Raw genomic sequence first — 21,940 nt, 5'->3', positions numbered from 1 at the left:
TCTTTTCGTCTGTTCGCCATCTCCTTGGGAGGCACCTCTCTTCCCAACCTGCAGGCGTGCGCTTCTGGTCTGCTGCCGGGAAAGTGATCTGAAGCCGGCCAGTAACCGTATTCCTGTTCGGGGGCTACTGTGACTGATTTAAAGGTGACCACAAATTCCGAGTCAGATTGGCCGGAGTCCGCCTTAGCATCTCTGCTGGAGCTGTCAGGAAAGAGGAGCGGTCTCGCTTTGCTGAGGCTGCTATAACTCTGAGAGCAATATTAGCCTAGAGTCGCCAAGAGCCACCTTTTCCACAACGTGACGTGAATGGCTGAGAAGGGTGAGGAGATGAGAGCGTCTTGATTCAATTCATTCAGCTCCTGTATCGAGCCAAACCTCTAGGCACCTGCACTGGTGGACTTCACGACCACATGAGCCAGTCCTGATTTTGTGGCTGAAAACGCAGTTAGGTTTGTCACTTTCAATGGAGACAGATGTGACTAAATGCTGAACTACCTGCTGTCCTCTAAATGCACCTGCCTCCTCAGGACTGCCCCGCCCTCTGTTTGCACTGGCTAGGCCCCTACTACTCCGTCGTCTTTTCTCCAGGAGCCCTGCTTCTCAGAAGCCCTTCTGAACTCCCTGCCCCGGTCCTTCAGACGCACCGTTACCAACTCCAGGGTGTCTTGATCTGGGAAGCCTCTCATGCTTTGCTGTAGTCAAAACCTTGGCTTGTTCCTGTCCCCTCCACAGAACTCTGCTCACGCGGCTGCGCTTCCCTATTCCAGCACAATCCAAGCTCATGGAGAAGGTCAATGTTCCGAGCTCATCTTTACCCTCCAGCGCTTGACATGCTGCGGGAGACAACTGTCCACAGGCTCTGGAATTTCTGAGGGCCTTCTCCTTCCTCGCTTCCACCTCTTTTCAGGGAATTTTCTACAGTGAGGATGGAGAAAGTGTCTCCCCTATTGCGAGAGGCAGAAACACTTACTGTCCACATGATGCGTTTCCTCAAACCCATTCTTTTCTAGAGCTTCCCCAGCACCCGACGAGAAGCAGTGCACAAATGGTGATGCTCCGGAAACTGCTATGGCTGAGAGTCATAAACTACCTTTTGTCTCCGTCCCAGGAGTCCTCTGTCTTCTACGAGAATTGGTGAAACTGTCAGGCTAACTTGTTGGCTTGCAAATTGGATAAAATTTCAGATCCTTCAGAGTCCATCTCAGTTCAGGGGATAAGGATGGGATTCTGATAGAGACATAGCTTCCGGACGAGGAAGTATGAGGGCGTCACTAGATGGCAGCAGATGTGAGGAGAGTTCAAGGGAACAGGCAGGAAACGCGGCCACGTGGCAGAGCCCCCACTGCACTGCCTGCTGGGGCGGGGGCGGGGCGGGGGGGGCGCCGGGAGAGAGGGCTGCAGACCCAGTGCTGGGACCGAGAAGGATCTTCCAGGGCAGCTGCCCTAGTTGTTGCTAACTCTCCTCTGGGTGGAAGATTTCCTCACCAACCTGGGAGCGGCCTCGGGTCTACCTCGCTGCAAGCACAGCACTAAGCGCTCCTAGTCACAGCCACTGGCAGTACTAAGGGTCATCTCGGTCTAGCGGAAAAGGCCATCACTTTTCAGGTAACATTTCTGGAGACGACCACCTACACTGAGCCTGGAAGGAGAGAAATTTGTGAAGACTATGCACAGAAATCAGGCAGATCGATAAAACGTGGGCTGATTTACCTGGGGGAGGAGGGAAGAACCCACGTTTTTCCACAATACAAAATCAGGCCCGTCTACGCAGCCACGGAAGCCTCCGTCTCTGACACGGTTTGGAGTAAAAGGCCTTGTCCATTCAGCACCAACCTACTTTGACAAGCTTACCTGTCGCTCTGGACCAGCACGAGGAGGCCCCGTCAGGCCCAACCAGCCTCATTCACTGCCTGCAGCTCCGCACGCACAGGACCCACCTGCACGGCCAGTGCTGCTCGTGTGTCCACCGGCTGCCCTGCCCTCCCCCTTTCCTGCCCTTGATCCATCAACAGTAGTTTTTTTGGTTTTTTTTTCCCATCAACAGTTCAATTCATGCTTCATCTTTTCCGCGACCCCTTCCCTAATCCTCCTATCTCACCTTAACCTCTCTGCTAACACTGAGCTATAGTAACCACTTACTTAATTCTGCTGTGACCGTTATACCTAAAACTACATGTACACACCTCATCTTTCCCGAGGAGGCTGTAAACTTCCCCCAAATAAGGACAATACAATCTTTTTTGTGTATACACACACCTACGCTGTTCTCCAGGCAGCCTTGCACATTGTAGGGACTCAAGAAATACTTTTTTCTCGACTAATTTAATGATGTTTTCTTTCAGCACCACTTTTTGAGTGACAACTAAAAACATCAAATTACTCAATGCAAATGATAAGAGACATGAAAGACGAAACTGGTTTAAGTGACGAGAATCCATCAGCACGAAGGTCCACTTGCCCAGTGCGGCTGGGGCCACAGGCAGCTGGATTCCAATCAAGTTCACTGAGGCGCCAAATGGACATTTCAAAGCACACCTTCGCCTGGTATGAGCACACCTTCGCCTGGTATAAAACACACCTTCTGCTGGCACAAAGCACACCTTCGCCTGGTATGAGCATACCTTCACCTGGCACGAAGCACACCTTCGCCTGGCACGAAGCACACCTTCGCCTGGCACGAAGCACACCTTCACCTGGCATGAACAGACTCAGGATGAACTCGGCCTTTGCCTCCAGTGGAGGCCGCCGCGTGGAAAAAGAGGACCCAGTGCTTGGCCACTTCTGGTATCTCTGTAACGAGTGGTCCCAGCTCATCTCTGTAGTAAACGACTGGCCTCGTTTACCAAGGACATAATTCAGAATCAACTCCTCGGCAAGCTCTCCAGCCCAGAGAGGTTAACAATGGAATCTACAAATATTCTAACCACGCTGCTACCACATCTGAAGGGGGTTTGCTGCCAGAACCGGAAGGACGCTCAAAGTCAACAGTCAACACCACTGTGCATACAAAGCTGAAAAGCGTCCTGTATAGCATTTTCCAGAAGTTTTTCTTAAAAACAAAGAGCCATTCCAGAACAAGTTTTAATCTTTAAAACACATGAGGTTTTATCTTGAGACACAAGATAAAATTATAATTCTGTGAAGAGTTAAATGTGCAGCTATATTTAACTTCTTTGTTACAACAATTTAATAATTAATCAAGATTAAGCAGTTCCTGTCGTGGCTCAGTGGTTAACGAATCCAACTAGGAACTATGAGGATGCAGGTTTGATCCCTGGCCTCACTCAGTGGGTTAAAGATCCGGCGTTGCCATGAGCTGTGATGTAGGTCGCAGATGTGGCTCGGATCCTGAGTTGCTGTGGCGGTGGTGTAGGCCAGCGGCTACAGCTCCGATTAGACCCCTAGCCTGGAAACCTCCATATGCCACAGGTGCGGCCCCAGAAAAGGCAGAAAGACAAAAAAAAGATTAAGCAAAATATTGGGAAGAAAAAAACTGAAGTGGTTTGAAGCGACATTTGCTCAGATGGCCTTGAATGATGAGCAATTCTCTTCAATGCCAGTGACAACTAACTCAGCATTTTCAACCAAACTTCAGAATGCTTTGCTTTGGCCAGCTCGTAAGAAGATGCGAATTTCCACGCTGGGAGGCATGAGCAGGACATACTGGCCCGCCTTGTCCTATCTTGCTGGTTGTTCAGAGGGCCCCTTGAAGGGTGTGAGTAATCTCAGGCACATCAAAGTCTCTAATCAACCACACATGTTCCCTGCTCACCAAACGACACATAAAAGTCCACAGCTCAAGAACTGTTATATCAGTTCCAGGTTTCCATTTAGTGTTGAGACGTCAATATCGTGGAGAGGGGTTATACTGCAGTTAGCTGTTAACAAGTACTGCTTGGATGACGTGTATTTATCCCATTTTTCCCTAAAAACGAGCTTTGATAAGAAGGGTAAATTATGGAAAGAGACGAGACACTGGTCTTTGAGACAGACGAGAGCCTGGGCCGAGGGGGCAGAACAGGGGAGCAGGGACTTCGGAGGAGAGAGTCTCCGGCTCCTTCATCGCGAGAACCACACTGGTCCTACACGTTCAAAGAAAGACCTGATTTTCAGTTTTCCATGTTATCAAAGCTAGTTAATCTTGATGTCTGGGGGAGAGAGACAGTGGAGGCTTTGGTGTGGTCTGCATTTAGCACTAACTTCTTAAGTATAAGCTCTGCAAGGTCAGGACCTGATCTAATTCACCATGGTTTTGTGTTTTTAGTGATTCATGTAAAATAGACACCTGAAACAGATCTGCTGAAAATGAATAATCAGACTTGGATTTTCCAAAGAGGAGCTGCAAATGCAGGGCTGCTCCTCTGGAGAGGCGGCCCTTCGGTCCTAAGACTCAGCCAGTCGCTCACGTGGACCCAACTGCCAACCAACCCCGCTGTGTGTGGAGGGAATGTCAGGTCAGTGCCACCCCCTAGCGAGCGAAAATGGGCATGGGCGGCAGCCTCCTCCTGAGCGGCTTCCTGTGCCCCAGCGGCCCCTGTGAGCGTCGGCTGGATGCTGGAGGACGACTGCAGAGGGTCCACAGCCCGCGCGGCTGCTGTGTCACGTGCGGCGTTACTGCCACAGCAGGTCACTGGCCTGCCCACGTGGCACACAGGCGCTCACTGGCAGGTGCCCCCTGTTCATTGATGATTCTCAAAGAAGACACAAACAGTTTATGTTCCCGTGGGCCCTTTCAATCCGCAAGGCTAAGAAGTTCGTCTTTACGGAAATAGGTACACATTTGCGTTAAAAGTGCTCCTCCTCCCTTGAGAGGTTTAATTAGCACCACGTCTAGGGGAAGACAGAGTTCCTGACCCGCAGGCACGGGCCCCACAGGGCCCAGCATGTCTACACTGCAGGAGGCACAACCGCGAGCCCAGGAAACGGTCCACTCACCTTAGTCCACCCGGCTCCACCTGGAGGTGGCCGGCCCATCGGACACTGGGCAGCTCCCGCCTTAACGGAAGAGCCAGCGCAGGAGAAACAATATGCGAGGGGGGCGCGCCGCCCCTTAGAACACAGTGCGTCTATTAAATTGGAGACTTGCTCCTGCTGATGCCCCTAATGGGATACGTGAGACTGGGAGCCAGGAGGAGAAGCAGCCGCGGTCCTGCCCGCCACCCCGCCTAGAACCGCACCTTCTCTGCTTTCCGTCCCCACAGCGCTGGGCTCTCCAGGTGGAAATCCTAACACCCACAGGGGCTCGCTCTGGACAGAGGACACGGCCCAGGTCCCTTCAGACGAAAACTTAGGGCTGCCACGGCGCTGTAGACTTTTTATGATAAGACACAAGCAAACAAAAAGAGGAGCCACCAAACCAGCCTGGTTAACCGCCTCAAAAAGAAACGGAGAGGCTGCTGTACAGAAAAAAGGTGGGAGGAATACACATGGGACCCAGGAAGCACAAAGGCCATGGCCTGGACTGCCAGACCAACGCCATGCCCAGCAGCAATGAAGGTTTAGGTCGTGTCACCGGCAAGTCACCGAGACCTACTGAGAGGGGCTGAGGGCGACGGGAATTAACAACAGACAGCAAAGGAGCAAGAGGTAAGTACCAGGTACGGCCCCAGAGCAACTGGATCAACAGCTGCCACAGTCCATCCAATTGACACAAAAAGAAGTGAAGACACGGCGGAAAGTAAAGGACACAACCCGTGCGAAGAGCAGGTCGCGCTACCCTAACCTTCACACCTGATGACAACACCACACCTTCTCGTCACGTTCATGTCGAACGTTTACACAAAGTGAGCGGGTGTGAGGTCACAGAGAAAAGGTCAGATCCGTAAGTCGCATAAAAGAGAACAAGTTAGGATCGGAGTGCAAGAAAACAAGGAACTGTTAACAAAATCAAAACTGCCAGCTCCTCCACTTGGAAATTTTAAAACTCCTTTTTAAGTAACTCTTGGGTAAAAAAGGAGATATACACTGAAATTGTATGCTATCTACAAATAATGGCAATTTTCAGCAACACGGATGCAGCTAGAGATTATCATACTAAGTAAGTCAGAGATAGATGAATATATGATATCACTTATGTGTGGATACAAATGAACTTATTTATAAAACAGAAACAGACTCACAAACTTCAAAAAGCAAACTTAGAGTTAACAAAGCGGAAACGTTGTTGGAGGGATAACTCAGGAGTTCAGAATTAACAGAAACACACTACCATACATAAAACGGATAATCAGGAGTTCCCACTGTGGCTCAGCGGTAACAAACCCAACTGTCATCCAAGAGGATGCGGGTTTGGTTCTTGGCCTTGCTCAGTGGGCTAAGGATACAGCACTGCTGTGAGCTGTGGTGTAGGTCACAGATGGGGCTCGGATCCCGCGTTGCTGTGGCTGTGGTGTAGGCCGGCAGCTGCAGCTCTGACTGGACTCCTAGCCTGGGAACCTCCAAATGCTGTGGGAGCGGCCCTAAAAGACAAAAAAAAAAAAAGATAAATTAGGCCTTATGTCCTCAGCATGAGAAGACAGGTAAATACATCAAGGAATGTTTTCATAAGGTTATTAAAAGAATGTAGGCTTGTAAAAGAGAGAAACTTTTATTAATCTGTTACTATTTTAATTGTTAATAATCATTGGAATTACTCAAAACAACTTCCTTCTTCCCAAAATGATGACATTAACACATCGCTATATTTTACCTCCTATGACACGTCTACTATTAAAACTAGGTATAACGCAGTTTTTTAGATTTTTGAACCATCAATTCCAATACACTTTTAAATGAGACAATAGGTAAGAACAGGCATTTGCTAAGGAAGTCAGCCAACCGTGAGAGACACGTGTGGAGTGAGACTTGGCCCTAACAGCTTTTACCTGGGGCGGGAGTACCAGCACAGCGCCACTCCCGGAAACTCTGCCTCCTGCTTCGACACTGGGGGGATTTATCACACTGATCCACTTATTGTGAAGCCGAATTCACTTTCTCAGTTTCGCTGCTGCATCCATTACTCTGAATTAGATATGACTGTGTGTGTATGCATATATTTTGGCTTATATTTCTAAACTAGGGTGAGTGTCAAAAGCTTTATCTCCTTGTAGTTAGTGTATCTTTTTTTAATTTTTATTTTAGGGTGGCACCTGCGGTATATGGAGGTTCCCAGGCTAGGGGTCAAATCAGAGCTGTAACCACCGGCCTGCACTAGAGCCACAGCAACGTGGGATCCCAGCCATGTCTGCGACCTACACCACAGCTCACGGCAACGCCGGATCCTTAACCTGCTGAACAAGGCCAAGGATCGAACCTATGTCCTCATGGATACTAGTCAGATTCATTTCCACCGAGCCATAAGGGGAACTCCAGTATATCTTTGACTCATAAAACAATTAAAAAAAACATATGTTTCATCTCAGAAGCTTATATCCTACGTAGTCTTACAGGAAACAAAAAGCTGCTTTACACTGAGCATTACGCCAAATGTCAATGAATATACACGTTAACTTGATATACGTTCTATAGATTTAACTGTATTTATCTCAGCATGATATCCGAATGATATATGCATATTCAAAAACTGGAAGCACTTTGCCTTAAAAATTCGGTGGAGTTTATTTTCTGAAATTTGATTTCAAGCCTCAAGTGTGTGTTATTAGCACTTGTACAGAATGAGAGTCGAGATCTAATTAGGGTCACAGCGTGGCTATAACCCGTTTCCCGTTTTCTACAGATCACTGTTACATATGCCTTCTAACAGAGCAGAAAAATGAGCCCAAACTGTTTATAAACATATGAACTTTAAAGAGAAGCTTTTTCAAACCTATTACATAAAATTATGTTCTACCAATTTCTACGATTTTTATTTAAATTTATTCTCTTCCCGCCCACATTTTACCTCTGGTCCTGGAGGGCCAGATGGTCCCTGGGGTCCTGGGTCGCCTGCTTGGCCCTAAAATGGGGGGAGGGGGACAAAGTATAAACATTAACAAATACTATTTCAAAAGGAAATATACACTAAGCAAAAAACAGGAAATACCTTATGCCACACAAAGGTGCAATGACTTTCCAGCAAACAACATGCAATATATGTCAGACTTGTCATGACTGCTGAGAAAGAATTTATAATCAACGTTATGGTAGAAACACATAAACGTCAGTTACAAACACACCAACAGACACCAAATCAGAGCAAACGTGTGTGCGTGTGTGTGTGTGTGCGCTCGCGTGAGAGAGAGCCAGGTATAAGACAGGAAGGTGCCTCAGGTCGGTAGCAGACTCTGGACTGAGGACCTGCTTTCATAAACAGGCAGCGCTCTGGGACTGTCTCTCCTTCGAAAACTCCAAGGGGCTTGATTAATAATTAAGAAGCTCCTGGATTTAAACTCCTGCGGCCGGAGCTCTCCCCCAGCCTCAGTTTCCTGACCACCAGCCCGGGAGTGACAGCAACAGTAGGCCCCCTCCTACAGAGCCACTGTGAGCATTACAGGGACCGCGCCCGGCACGCAGAGAGTTCCCGCTGAATGCTACTCATTTTATTTCCTTCCTCCGTCCCTTCACACCCCTCTCCTCTCCCAGACGGTACCCAGAATTCCTAAAGTGCTCTCTTCCTTTAGCTAAAACCCTGAGGCTGTGGTCTCAGTGTCGCTGCACCCATTTTCTGGCTCTGAGATTAACCATGTGGAGTCAGGGCTGAAGAAGAAGAATAGGGTAAAAGGCTTCTTAGAGGCGAGAGAACCAGATGAAAGCCTGGAACTAGACAGGGCTGGTGGTGTTCTCAGAGAGGAAGCTACAGAACAGGGAAGGCCAGTGACCTGATCCCCTTGTTTTCATGAAAATCTACCAAATTCATCAGTTCTGACATATTAAATGTCTATGTGAGCCTCAATTTTGACTTAAATAGGTTTCAGAATACATAACACTGCAAGATATGAGTTTACCCACTTTCCAAGAAGTAAAGCAGTTTTCCATATGCACTAAATCAGTCTTAGTGCCAGAAAACCTGGACTGAAACAGTACACAATACAACTATGCAATCAAATCTAAAGAAAAGCAATAAAATACTTGGCAGAAGTTCATTTAAATTTCCCTAAATAAGCAAAATCAAATCCATCATACTCATCATTATCAGTGTCTAGGGGAGTCAAATTCTTAAAAGGAAGGGCGCCTCAGAGACAGACACAGGGTTCTCACTGAGGCCCTCTAGTGGCAAAATCCAAACAAGACGCTGAATTCACAAGCCTGAAAAAACAGCATACACTAAGGCTTTGTTTTCAGAAAAGTTGACTCACAATTTGGTATTAAAAAATAAATTGTGGAATAATTTTACTTATCTTTCAGAAAACATTTTCATTTTGAAAAGCTTCAATTTCAAGTTTCCTTGAATGTCAACTCTCTAAAAACTGAGTTTTCAAGTAACTTTTAGAGAATTAAATAAGTAAACTTTTAGAAATGATAGCAACTTCTAGCTAAAAAAAAAAAAAAAGGAAAGGACATAATAATTGTCTTTATTTTCTCTTTTTTAAAAAAATATTTCTTAACAACTTCAGATTGGTACTTTTCTCTAGTTTTAAATACTCGCAGGCTAAAAATTTCCCTGTTCCGGACGAGGACATGCTTTTATCTTTAAAACAGCTTTTCGTGTCACAACTTAGGTCGGTTTGGAAATAGTATCAGTAATGCCAATATCTTAGATAGGAGAAAACCCAAAGTAGGAAATACAAGATAAGAGAGACCTCCTTAGGACTTACAGCATTCTTTGCATGACAGTAAACAAATGATTCTGCTAGGTGCTAACTTGTATAATTTATTTTTACCATAGTTATTAATTCTGTGTAAGCAATTTTTCATTAAACAGCCATATCCTTCCATAACTAGGAAAGTTTTCCGGGTCAAATATCTACAATTTTTTATAATGATAAGATACAGACAAGTAAAGTGAGAGTCTAAAGGCAAAGCCATCTCACAAATATTAATTCATAAGTCTATCCTAGCTTCAGTTCGAAGTATACATTTTTCAAAGATTTGTTTGTTTTCTTTTTAGGGCTGCACCCGAAGCATATGGAAGTTCCCAGGCTAGGGGTTGAATCAGAGCTGCAGCTGCCGGCCGACACCACAGCCACAGCAGTGCAGATTCTGAGCTGCATCTGTGACACCACAGCTCAAGACACCACCAGATCCTTAACCCACTGAGCGAGGCCAGGGATTGAGCCTGCATCCTCATGGATACTAGCTGGGTTCTTCACCTGCTGAGCCACAATGGGAACTCCTTTTTCCTTTTTTGCTTTTTTTTCCAAAGATTTGATGAAATAAGTTACTCAACTATCCCCTATCAAAGTAATCTCTGCTGACCCTTTTTATTAGAATAGTGTAGAAAGGTATAATATGAGCGATAAATGCCTCACTCTCACCCTGTCTTGCTCCCTGCATCACTGCCTTAAAGAAGCACATTAGAATTTCCAGGAATTCCAGGAAAAAAACATGAACTGTCTGAAGACAGTGTGTTAAGGGGAAAGAGGCCCTCCTCCCTCCGCTTAGACGAGAGCCACACCGGGAGCATCGCCACTGAGAGGGCAACGTCGGTGTCGAAGGGCTGCAGGAACCTTGGGTATGAAAACAACCTGACTCTCATTTTCGGCATGAGAACCGGAACACCCAAGATCGGAGCAGGTCGGTGTCAGGGCTGGAACGAAAGCCTTTACCTGTTTTTCAGCCAGGGATTTCCCCCTCCCCCACCCCCATAAATATGTTACCAACAGGAATTGATTCAAAGAGCAAGGGAGACATTAGAAAGGTTCGCTTTATATAAGCATGAGATTTGACCCTAGTGTTCTCAATTATTTACAAAGCATGCGAGAATAACAGCCGTGTCTTTTATTACTTAGTCTTTGTCACGGGACATGTTTCTGCAATCTTTTCTCAGCCTCTTTGCTGAAAATGCCATCTTGTCCTGCTTTACTTTACCCCATCTTCCTGCTTGAAAAACAGTCGCAGAGCTGGCAAAAGACTTAAGCTTAAGAACAAAGACCTCAAGGCAGAAGTTATTCATGGGGTCAGCTGAATGAGGACCTAATGCATTGGTCTGGGCAAGCTGGACCTGTGCAGATGGGCATGCCATTTGCACAGCTTGATATGTCCTCTTCAGAATAAGAGGAAGATGAGCCTCATGGCCCCAAGGGGTTAATGAGGGGTTGTTAGCAGGATCTGCATCAGCAAGGAGAACAGAGGTGCAAAACCAGGCACTCTGGGTTGTCTGCAGAAGCACAATGGTGATTCTCTAGAATGCTATGCCTGCACAGCTGACGCCAAGCTTCAAATGCTAATGACTGCTAAATGCCTAAAGGTCAGAATAAAAGCTTAATCAGCAACCAGCTATGTGACTTTTAAAATAACTTAAACCCCCCCCCCCCATATCCTGCACCTACAACCCCCTCCTCACTTGACATAATCCTCAAGGGCAGAATAAAAGCAGTGTGGTTTCTTGCGGCAGGGCTCTTGGTCCCTGAGACCTTGAGTCCCCCGGTTCCCACCTTTACTTAAGATAAATGTCTCTGTGTCTTGTTTTATGTTAACTTTTTTCCTTAAGTTCCACAGCAGCCGTTCTTAAGCCCCATCCTGCTGAGCTGGTCTCAGCAAGTCTTGACCTTGGGAACATGGCACACAACTTCCTCTTAGGATTCTCAAGTTAGAAAACCCCCACATTATAAAAAATGAAGATGTAAGAAGGGTCTCATTTGCCAACCACTGCAGATACTGGAAGTCTTTTTTATGTGATTTAGAATCATCCTTGAGAAATAGAACCTTTTTGTTAGCTTACTATTCTCACGCCCTTCCTAAGATTCCCCTCTTCGCCCCAAGTCTGGGCAGGTGGTGGGCTGGATTCCGGATCCCAGGTGAAAACTGGTAAAAGCAAAGTTCACCACCAACATGTCAGGAGACGAACAGATGCCGACAACTAAAGAATTCTGGGAAATGCGCATGAGATGCTTGTCGCTGTTAGAAGTCATGAGGAACGGGGGATACACGCTATGTGGTTTAATGCTGCTTCCTTTGATGCAAAAGCAAGCAACACGCAGATGAGAGGGTGGAGGCGGAGAGAACACGGCAACAACACTCTTATGATGTTGTATTAAGAAATTATATTCAATTTTGTGCAGCGACATTCACTTTCATCTTCATAGAGCTGCTAACCAACATTAAAATTCTCAAACCGTCTTTAAATGCTAAAGCCTAAAAAGCCATGGCCCAGTGGCTGAGTGCCTGGGCTCTGACGAACGTGACTCCCCGGGTTTTCTCGGGTGGCTACTAACTACGGGAACTTGGGCAGGTTACTGACTGTGTCTCGCTTAATAATAGCACCAACTTCATATGGTTATTTTAAGGATTGAATTAGAAGCACAGATTTTGGAATAGTACCTGGCACTTTGTCGACAGTAAATATTAGCTCTAATAATTACTATGATTTTTAAAATGCAGATATATACTTTTAACTCGAGGTTTAAACATTTTATGAAAACATTTTTAATTACTCATTAATTTGAGTTTGACAGTTTTCTGGGTTTCAAGTTAAGTAAAACCATATCCTTTTACAATTAATTGATGCTCAAAGGTTAAAAAAAAAAACGACAAGTAACGAAAATATTTGGACCCATCAGAGAGGGTGACCTGCTATTTTTTCTTCAGAATGTTTCCCTAATGAAACAGATATTTGGAAAAATCAAACATTATTTAAGGTGCTTTATATTTTCTGGCTTAAAAGTCAAGGCTTAGGTTAAATACTGTCTATGGTAGATCCACAAAGATCTGGAAGGCTCCCAGAAACTGGCTTTGGCCTGGGACGGGGGCTGAGGGCAGTGGGGTCCAGTCATCTATGGAATGTGAGCCGAAGACCCGAACTGGAGAGAAAATGCCACGCTGGGAGACACATCCCCGTCCTACACTCCACAGGCGCCAGGATCAAGACCCCGCGCTCCGTTAACCCGAAGAGCCAAGCCAAGTTCACACCTACCGAAGGTCCTGGCTTTCCTCTGGCGCCTCGTGGTCCTGGGAAGCCCACCGCGCCCTGAAGAAGACAGCGGGACCGGGAAGGGAAGAGAAAGTCTGTCACCCCAGGGCAGGCACCCACGCCTCTGCCCACAGACTGCTAACGAGTTCATGGACTGCTCCAAACATTGGGAAAACACTTTCAAACAAGACACACAGAATCATATCCTAACAGAACACGTGGTTAAAATCACGGCCACTCTTTTTTTTTTTTTTTTTTGCTGGGCTTCTATTTTTTACATAAAGTTTAAAGGTATAAAATGTAAATGAAGTTTTACAAAATACTGTGCTGTACATACATCCTTGTAGCCTATCTTAACACCCAGGGGTTGGTACCTCCTACTCCTCCCGCCCTGGGTATCCCCCCTCCACAGGCTGGTAACCATTAGCTTGTTCTCTGTTCTTCACAGAACAAGAACAAAATACTTTAAAATTTGGCAGCACTCCTTTCTTTTTAAAGAATTTATACATTCTCGCTGGCTTTTTGGTATTTTTATAAAGTTAACGGTAAAGGCATTACCTTGTCTCCAGGATACCCTGACTCTCCGGGCTCTCCCATGATGCCTTGTTCACCCTGAGAGCACAATTGCAAACAAGGACACTTAATGCAAATGGGGCAGTTATTATAAGAAAGCAAATACCAGACACACAAGAAGGATTTCTCTATTTGCTGAGAAAAATGACATAAGTGATAATACAGATTAGAGTCCATATTAAAAAATATTTTAGAAGATGACTCAAAAGAAAAAGATAAATGCAATAAGAAATTATCTCTATGACAATGTAAATATTTAAATCACCTTATCACCTTTGCTTCCAGGTAGGCCCTTATTCCCTGAAAGACCCTAAAAAAAGAAAGTGGCACTTGTGACATCGTAGAGAAGGTAAGGAGAAATATCCGTTATGTGAACAGAAACGTACCACGGGGCCAGGGATTCCAGAAGGTCCAAGGGGTCCCAGAGGACCAGCGCTGCCCTGAACAGCAAAAGAAAGCAAAGCATGAGCATCCGCGAGGATTAAAAAGAGAACACGGTGAACTCAGCCAGTCCATTAACCCAGGACGGCTCATCTCACGAGGCTCCCACACGTGCCTCCTTCTGTATCAGCTTTTTTCCTCCTCACATTTGTAAGTCACACAGTCCTCCCAGCCTTCATGAGGCCTCCCCGCTTTCCTGGAGCCAGTGCACACTGACCTAGGCCACAAGGATCTTTTCCTTCCTTGAGCTCCTGTAATGTTTAAAGTCCGCGGCATATTCACTTTGAGGTATTTCTCTAGCTAGGTAATATCCTTAAAGGTAGAGGAAACAGCTCAGTGCCATACTCCCAGGAAGCATTCATTTGATTGTCGTAGCTTTTTCTTTCGCACATTTATTTACTCAGCAAACACTGATGTGCCAGGCACTCTGAAGCTTTGATTTTGTGGCTTCCAGTTTGTAAATGGTAAGATTTGCCCTTACTTCAGGGATCAACTGCGTAGAGAACACAGGGCTCTCGTCTCTCTCGTCCGCCCCCCCCACTTGCATCCACTGAGACAGCACGTCGGAGGGACAGAGGTGTTGAGGAAACACGAGAAAGACGCGACGTCAAGGTCGGGTTCTCAGCGCGAGGTTGCTCACAACACTACCTGCCACCATCACCTCCCGCGAGCACGCCACAGAGCGACGTCTTCAGCATGTCGTCTTAGGAACAGCGACAACGGCAGCTGAGGGTTTGTGAAAGTCAAGTTTGGCAAAACAGTGGAATCTCGGGAGGGTCTGGGCATTTGGGGGTCACGGATGCCTTCATTTTCTTTCTCTCCTTTGCAACCTTTCTGCGCCGGGCTAACCTACCGACCTTCATCCCCAGAGACCAGCCTGCTTTCAATCTCCCTTTGATGGTTTCCAGATGCAAACGACCTTTAAGGCGTATCTGCGACCGAGCTGGAAACACAGCCCCTTTCCCTTATAATCTGCGAACCGCAGCTGGGCCCCCGCCTGCCCGGGTTTCCACCAGCCCCTCAGCGTCGGCTCCCCAGGCCCCCCCACTCCCTTCCTTCTCCCCCCGCAGCGCAGCCGTCCTACGCGGCCAACGGTCCTCTCGTCCCCGCATCCCGCGCCGCAAGCCTCTGACTACACAATCGCCACGACTGAAGGCCCTTGACCGCAGTCCCGACGAGCCCTGCCCTGCTATCTTTGCTTTGTTGTGTTCTGTCTTCCTTCTCTGTACCTTCTGTGAGAGCAGAAGCATGTTTTATTCATTTTTCATCTCCCAGACCCAACATAACACGTGGCACATAGCAGTTTTAAAATAAAGTATGGAATGAATACGGAAGTAACCAACTTCAAAAATAAATGTAAAAGAGGGATTTCCAGAGCTCTGTCCCCTGACATAACAGAGCATGTCTAAGAGTTCACGCTTATATATTACACATCTCAGAATGGAAAATATGACATTTTACTTTGGGGTGATCCTAAAGCCTGTGACACAGACCCAGGGGAAACTCCTCCCAACACGTTTAATCCTATGAGAGGCAGAGTAATACTTTCCAAATTAATAGACAGACATGGAGTATTAATACATCACTGACAAACTCTGTCAATGAAAACAATTATTCTTATAATTATAGGTGCTAGTTTCTTCAAAGTTCATAGCTTTAAAACTTCGGAGAGTTTAAAAAACACAATAAAGATCTATGTTGGAAATTATGTAGCAATAATCCATGAAAGGAATGGAAAGGAGTATTTTAAAAACAAATACTACTCTATTGTCCTATTGTTTCTCCTACAGATAATACAGTGGCCTTAATTTTTGATTCAGTAGCTATACGACTGGGCAGAGTCTGGCATCTGCAGATGAGTGTACTTTGTACACTCAATAGTCCATTTTGCTTTTTAGTGACTCTGAAGGCAAAATCACAAAACAGTAAGAGATATCAAAAACACATTCATTATAAAGGACTTCGTAAAAGAATTAAAAAGGAAAATGGTGTGGGTACAGAAATTTCCAAGAAAGAGCAAACGTCCTGTGGCATGTTGGAAGTTGTATGGAAAAGCCCACTCCTGACCCAGTACAGCCTCCTGAAAGGATCCGTGACAGGTTCACAGCCGTTTTCAGTTCCACAAAGATAACCGAAAGGTCCCAGCACCCCGCCAACCACACTTCTCCGTAAGAAGATGGAGCAGACAAGAGAAATAATTCCATGCGCAGGACCTTAGCTGAGGGTGTCTGGGACACAGGAACAGAGGCGGCAAAGCCTCCTGCTCGACGACGAGAGCTTCTGCGTCAAAGCCACAGACACAGAGAGACCGGAGGACAGGTTCTTTACATCTTTGTCCCTTACGGTTCACACGCGCGCACCTGCCATGGAAAGACTGCGAATTCCACGTGAGCCTTTTCAGCCACAATCACGGTCTCCAATCAAGAAAGCAAAGGACAGGAACAGTCAACCGTATGGAACGACTAATTTAGAGAAAGCAGCATCATTTCCCGTCAGAACCCTCTCGCCGGAAGGGAACACCTGGGAGGGAGAGAGCAGAGCTGCGGTTCCGGGAACGCAGCCGAACCCCGGAACACGAGAGCCGACGCCGTCTTTCCTGGTTGTCCTCGAACCTCGCCTCCGTGCGTTCTGCTCTCAGGCTGCCGTCCCGCTGCGCCTCTGCTCATTTCCCAGACATCCCAGCCCGTCGTCGGCGCACCTGAGCCCAGGATCGTCCGCCCAAGAGCTGCCCTCCTTTCCCGCCCGCCCTGTGCGGACGCAACCTTCACGGCGCAGACGACCCGGCCTTGCGGAGCCGGAGCCGCAGCCGGCTCCGAGCAAACGCAGCTCTGCTCCCTTCTCTGGCTTTACTTCGGTCCGTTGTAGCAGGAATCACACCGCACGACACTGCCACTGGGTTTTAATGTTGCCAAGAGCGGGAATCTTCCATTCGTTCGTATATTTTTAGGCCTGGCGTCTAGTTCGGCCGCTGATGCACAGTGAGCGCTCACGTGTTTCGCCTGAACGTGTGACGACGTGTGGACGGAGTGACAGCTGCCCCGGCTCCCTCACAGACAGACGGCTCCGTGAAGGTACCAGCCACACGGCTGCAGGAGCGACGGGGACCAGACGTGAACATCGGGGTCACTGGCCTTTTTATGCTCCAGAGACTCTCTTCCCACCCACCAAAGGCAGAGAAAGGCAGCGGACGGAAACCCGGCCATCTCCACCGAGCAGTTCTGTGTGTCTGGCGCGGGGCCAAGTCCTGCAACTGGACGGTGGCCGAGGGCTCGCCACTCGCCAGAAAACGCGCGGTCAAGGGCTTCAGGGAGAGGACAGGTGCAAAGGCCACGCAGGGAGGTGGCGACAGGGCATCTGAGAGATGTCCTCGAGATGCAGAAAAGAACCCTGAGTCTGGGCATCTTGGGCCACGTCCAGAACTCTGATCTTAGGCATCGTGACAGGCTCTGCAGGGGACAACCTCGCGCCCGAGGTTGGAGAGGAGCACACGGGACACGCGGGCGTCTCCGCGGACCCGTCTCTCTCCCTGCTTCCTTTCTCCCTCCAGCGATGAGGCCACGGACGACCCCACACAGATGCAGCCCTACTCTAGTTCTGAGGGAAAAAACGGCCCTTTAGGTTCCCCTTCACGTAGAGCTTGTTGTGAAGGCAAAGGAACTCTCTCAAGAGAGAGAATACCTTTTAAGGAGATAAACGTGGTCAGCGCACAACCGGAGAGTTTCGGGCTCTGGAGGTACGTCACCCGGTTTCAATTCAGACTCAAAACTTACAAGCTAAGTGGTCTCAGGCTGTGCTGAGAACCAAATGACACAACCCCTGTGACTGGCGCACAGAAAATACTCAATGCGAGTGAAGCGCTATGGCTCACGTGACTCTCATGACTATACTGGTTTATTACCGGGCAAGAGAGAAGTTTAAATGTCTCAGTCTTACTCAGGTTCTTTAACTCTTAAGTCTGCATCATCCCATCCCCGCAGGGAGGGCAAAGCGTGGCGGGCTCACTTTCACCACAGTCCCAGCAGCGAAACTCCAGACTCCTCCTCCGGCCGAGCCGCCACCTTCTGCCGTGGGACAGTCAGGGTGGGAACGTACACCAACTCTGGAGTCAGAAAACCTGCGTTCAAGTTCACGCTGAAAATACCGTAGCCGCCATTTATGGCACAAAACTCTGGAATCTTAATTACCTGACACTGAACATATTAGAGCAAGTTCTCACCTGAGCTTTAAGGAAAATCCTCTTTCTGCCCATAGTCTCATCCTTCATTTATATGAACAGAAATGTCTTGGGCCTAATTTCATTAGGCTCCTTCCACTTCCTACAAGTGATCTCAATTTTGCCTTTAGCTCAGCTCTATATTAAAGCACATGGCTTTAAATTTATATAAAATACCTGTAATTTATATCCCTCTCATGAACCACAAGCTTAGATGAGAGAAACGCATTTACGACGATATCTCAAAAGTAGCAGTCTTTTCACGCTGACGACCACCACCACACATCTGCCCTGCATTTCTTCGGCCTCCACAGACCTGCTTTTATTAACCTGAGCTTCACACCATCAGCAACTCCAGTGAAACTCAGGGCTGGAACTCAGAGTTCACTGTATAAAAACTGATTAGGTGAACAAATAATACGGACAGTTTTTTAAGTATAACAAGTAAATTAGGTATTAAAATGTGTCATGGTATTTGTGAAGTCCGGCTCCTACCCCTTGCTCAGGGTGGTTTTCCTAACCATTTACTCTGGTTCATAAACAAAGCCTACAGTTATCATGCGCTTTTGCTCGTGCATCTCTGGACCAGGTGGTATAAAGACTATTTCAAAGGAAAGAAGTGACTGTTCTAAGTCTTAGGCTTTTCGAGAAACCGAGTCTGGATTAAATATCCATCAATGAAACAGACAAAGACACAGAGACATCGATCTGTAGAAATTTGTTATTTTAGCTTATCATAAAGTATAATTTTAAGATTCACACTACAGGTCGAATTTGCATAGCTGCTGGGAAAACACACGTAAGCAAGGCTGATAAGCAACAGTGGCACTAAAACACCTCATTTTTCTAAAGTTCTTAAAACATATCTAAAAATATAAATACACACAAAAATATGTTACAAGAAGGATGACATTTGATACTCACTCTAAGCCCAGGGAATCCTGGAGGACCCATGCTACCTACAAGTCCCTAGGTAAAAGAAACACACAAAGTGGGTTAAACATGGTTCCACTACTGAGGGTATTCTCTAAAGACAAAAATTTCTAGAAAAAAATACATCAAGTTTTAACTCCCTCTGTGACTAACTTCTGAAACCTCCCTACTCTTACGCCTCCTCCCAAGGACTGCGAATCTCAGGTGGCAGCCTATATTCTTTAAAAGTGGCCCTGACTCCATGCTTTTGGCAGGTGGGACTACCACCCGGCCCAGGATATAGATCTCACATCTCCTAAGTATCTAATAAAGGAAGTAAATCCCATTAAAAACCAGCATTATAGACATAACTAGCCAATATACAGTGCGAAAAGACAGCAGGTCAGCATGTAGGGTCAAAGGAACATTTTCAGGTGATTTAAAAAGCACTATGAGCTCTTTTGAAGTACAGTATTTAAATTATCTAAATTTCTCATTTATAAAACAGAAAACATATGTTTTCCTTGTTGTAAAGATCACAATTAAAATTGTCGTACATATATATAAGCTCTTTTGAAAATGGTCATAAAAACACTACACAAACGTAAGAAATGACAAACATTGCTGAATTATTTGTACACAATTTAGAATCATCTATATTAATTTTCCAGTTGCTTGGTGATGGGTCTTTGAGATGGCCTTCTGAACTCCTCATTATAGCTTTTGTGATAATTCCTAATCTACTCCATGTCAGTGTTACTGAGCTTAAGAACAGACTCTTTCCCTTTTTTTTTTTTTTTGGAATTTCAAATTCTGTTTTAAACAAATGCAGAGTATAAAATACAGAGAACTATAAACCAAGTAAACTGAAAATATCCAGTATATTCTTGCATTCTAAATATTTTAAGGACTCGGGGTTTCCGTCTTGGCTCAGTGGAAACGAATCTGACTAGCATCCGTGAGGATGCAGGTTCCATCCCTGGCCTCCCTCAGTGGATTAAGGATCTGGTGTTGCTGTGAGCTGTGGTGCAGGTCGCAGACGTGGCTTGGATCCTGAGTTGCTGTGGCTGTGGGGTGGGCCGGCAGCTGCGGCTCTAATTACACCCCTTGCCTGGGAACCTCCATATGCTGTAGGTGTGGCCCTAAGAATACAAAAGACCAATCAATCAACAAATCAATATTTTAAGGACTCAAAATACTCTTCGTGAAGTATTGTATTTTAAATAAAGAACAGATTTCAAAGAGAAAAGTTTTAAACACTGAAGTCCAACCCTAACACACTTCACGTTACGTCTAATTGACAAAACATGAATGCGATGGTTTCACACCAGGTATGCAAGGTCGGGAACAGTATGTAAGAAAGTGTCCATCATGCTTAACTTTACTGTGGTTGAAATGGGAAGCGTCACCTTAAGATGGCAAACACTCTCCTTAGGATGTCATTCAAGTTTTTAACGATTTGTTCGGAAATCCCTTGTATTCTTCATCTATCTTCCAAGTCTTACAACAAATAAAACTTCGGCTAAATTCACTGAATAAGCTAATATAGTTATCATTTAGAAAAATAAATCAAAAAGAAGCTATTTTCAAACACTTTAAGCATCCATGCTAATAATTTACATATGTCTAAATATGGGAATTATTCCGAATGGAGGCTCCAAGGACTTAGGGGTTGATTCCAATTCACCTTAAAAATCTTAAGGAAACATCGTGTGCCTGACATAGGTTGGGGAAGAGCTATTTTTTGAGGGCAAAGTGAAGGTATTTCCACCTAGTGTCAAAAAACAGCAATGTATCATCACTCCTTAACACAGTCAAACTAATTTTAGATTGTAACTCCCTAATCTGAACACAGATACCTCAACAATCCCCCCCCGAACGTGACCTCTCCATAAAGTACTAAAAAGTAAGGCAGATCAATGAAAGTCCGAGCCCAAGAGAGCCGTCATCAAACGCACAGTTTTCCACGAGCCTCGCCAGTCCCTGGATGTGCGGGGCTCCTCCCCAGGCCCTCCCTGCGCCAGTTACACAGGCCACTGCTGGACCAGACCCTTCTGGCATCTGACGGGCTTGGTCACATTTAACAGGGCCAAAGTGATTAACCTTAACGATTATTTCACGTCAGATCTGTAACATTTTTGTCCTACTTCCCGTGTTGTAAGATTACGAAGTGGGATGTGCACAGGGGTGGGAAACCATCGGCCAGGCGTGCTTGTCGGGAGTGCGGCCTGAGAAGGGCGGGTGTGGCCGCCGTGGAGTCTGAACGATGCCAGACTGCAAGGTGTGCCGTCACAATTCACTCACAGGACTGCCGTCAGGACCGGCCGGGCCTCTGCCGCCAACGTCACCTGAAAACCCCTGGCCCAGGGAAAGAGAGAGAGATGCTGTTAGACCCGACGGGTGAATAATCCACGTCCAAGTTCTCTTTTCTGCGAAGGAACCCAGTAACAGGAGACATTTATCTCCTAATCTGTGAATGGTCGTGCAACAAAAACGTGTGTTTGTTTCGCATAAAACGCATGGATTTTATGTGCACTATTTCTCTCTTTTATAAAAATGACTTTACATGGCACAGAACATATACAGAAAGCTACGGTGGAGAAAAGAGAAATCTGTTCATCACACACAGAATCGCTGGCTGAGCGGAAAAGTGACCAAGACGCCCCGCTGACCAACGCTCTGGTCGCGTCCGGGGACTCGCGAGCACCCGCGCCCGCCGCCACAGGGGACGACCGAGTCGCGCTCTGCCCACTCACCTCGGGCTGAGGGCTTGACACACGTTACTGGACACACACACTGTACAGACACCTCATCTC

The 21,940-nt window shown here is 46.5% G+C and overlaps 1 protein-coding gene across 2 annotated transcripts in view; it reads right to left on the bottom strand.

Annotated features, from left to right (window-relative positions):
* The window catches only part of COL24A1 (collagen type XXIV alpha 1 chain), a 321,301-nt gene that overhangs the window by 212,257 nt on the left and 87,104 nt on the right, over positions 1-21,940 (bottom strand). For both annotated transcript variants that reach the window (XM_047785408.1, XM_047785409.1), the window contains exons 14-20: positions 21,429-21,482; positions 19,137-19,181; positions 13,945-13,998; positions 13,824-13,868; positions 13,544-13,597; positions 12,989-13,042; positions 7,880-7,933 (exon numbers count right to left, since the gene is read on the bottom strand). In XM_047785408.1, the coding sequence (XP_047641364.1) occupies positions 7,880-7,933; positions 12,989-13,042; positions 13,544-13,597; positions 13,824-13,868; positions 13,945-13,998; positions 19,137-19,181; positions 21,429-21,482 (360 nt within the window). The remainder of the gene's footprint in view (positions 1-7,879; positions 7,934-12,988; positions 13,043-13,543; positions 13,598-13,823; positions 13,869-13,944; positions 13,999-19,136; positions 19,182-21,428; positions 21,483-21,940) is intronic.

Source organism: Phacochoerus africanus, chromosome 6 (genome assembly GCF_016906955.1).
Source record: "Phacochoerus africanus isolate WHEZ1 chromosome 6, ROS_Pafr_v1, whole genome shotgun sequence".
Taxonomy (NCBI): domain Eukaryota; kingdom Metazoa; phylum Chordata; class Mammalia; order Artiodactyla; family Suidae; genus Phacochoerus; species Phacochoerus africanus.
This window is presented reverse-complemented; position numbering and strand designations above follow the sequence as displayed.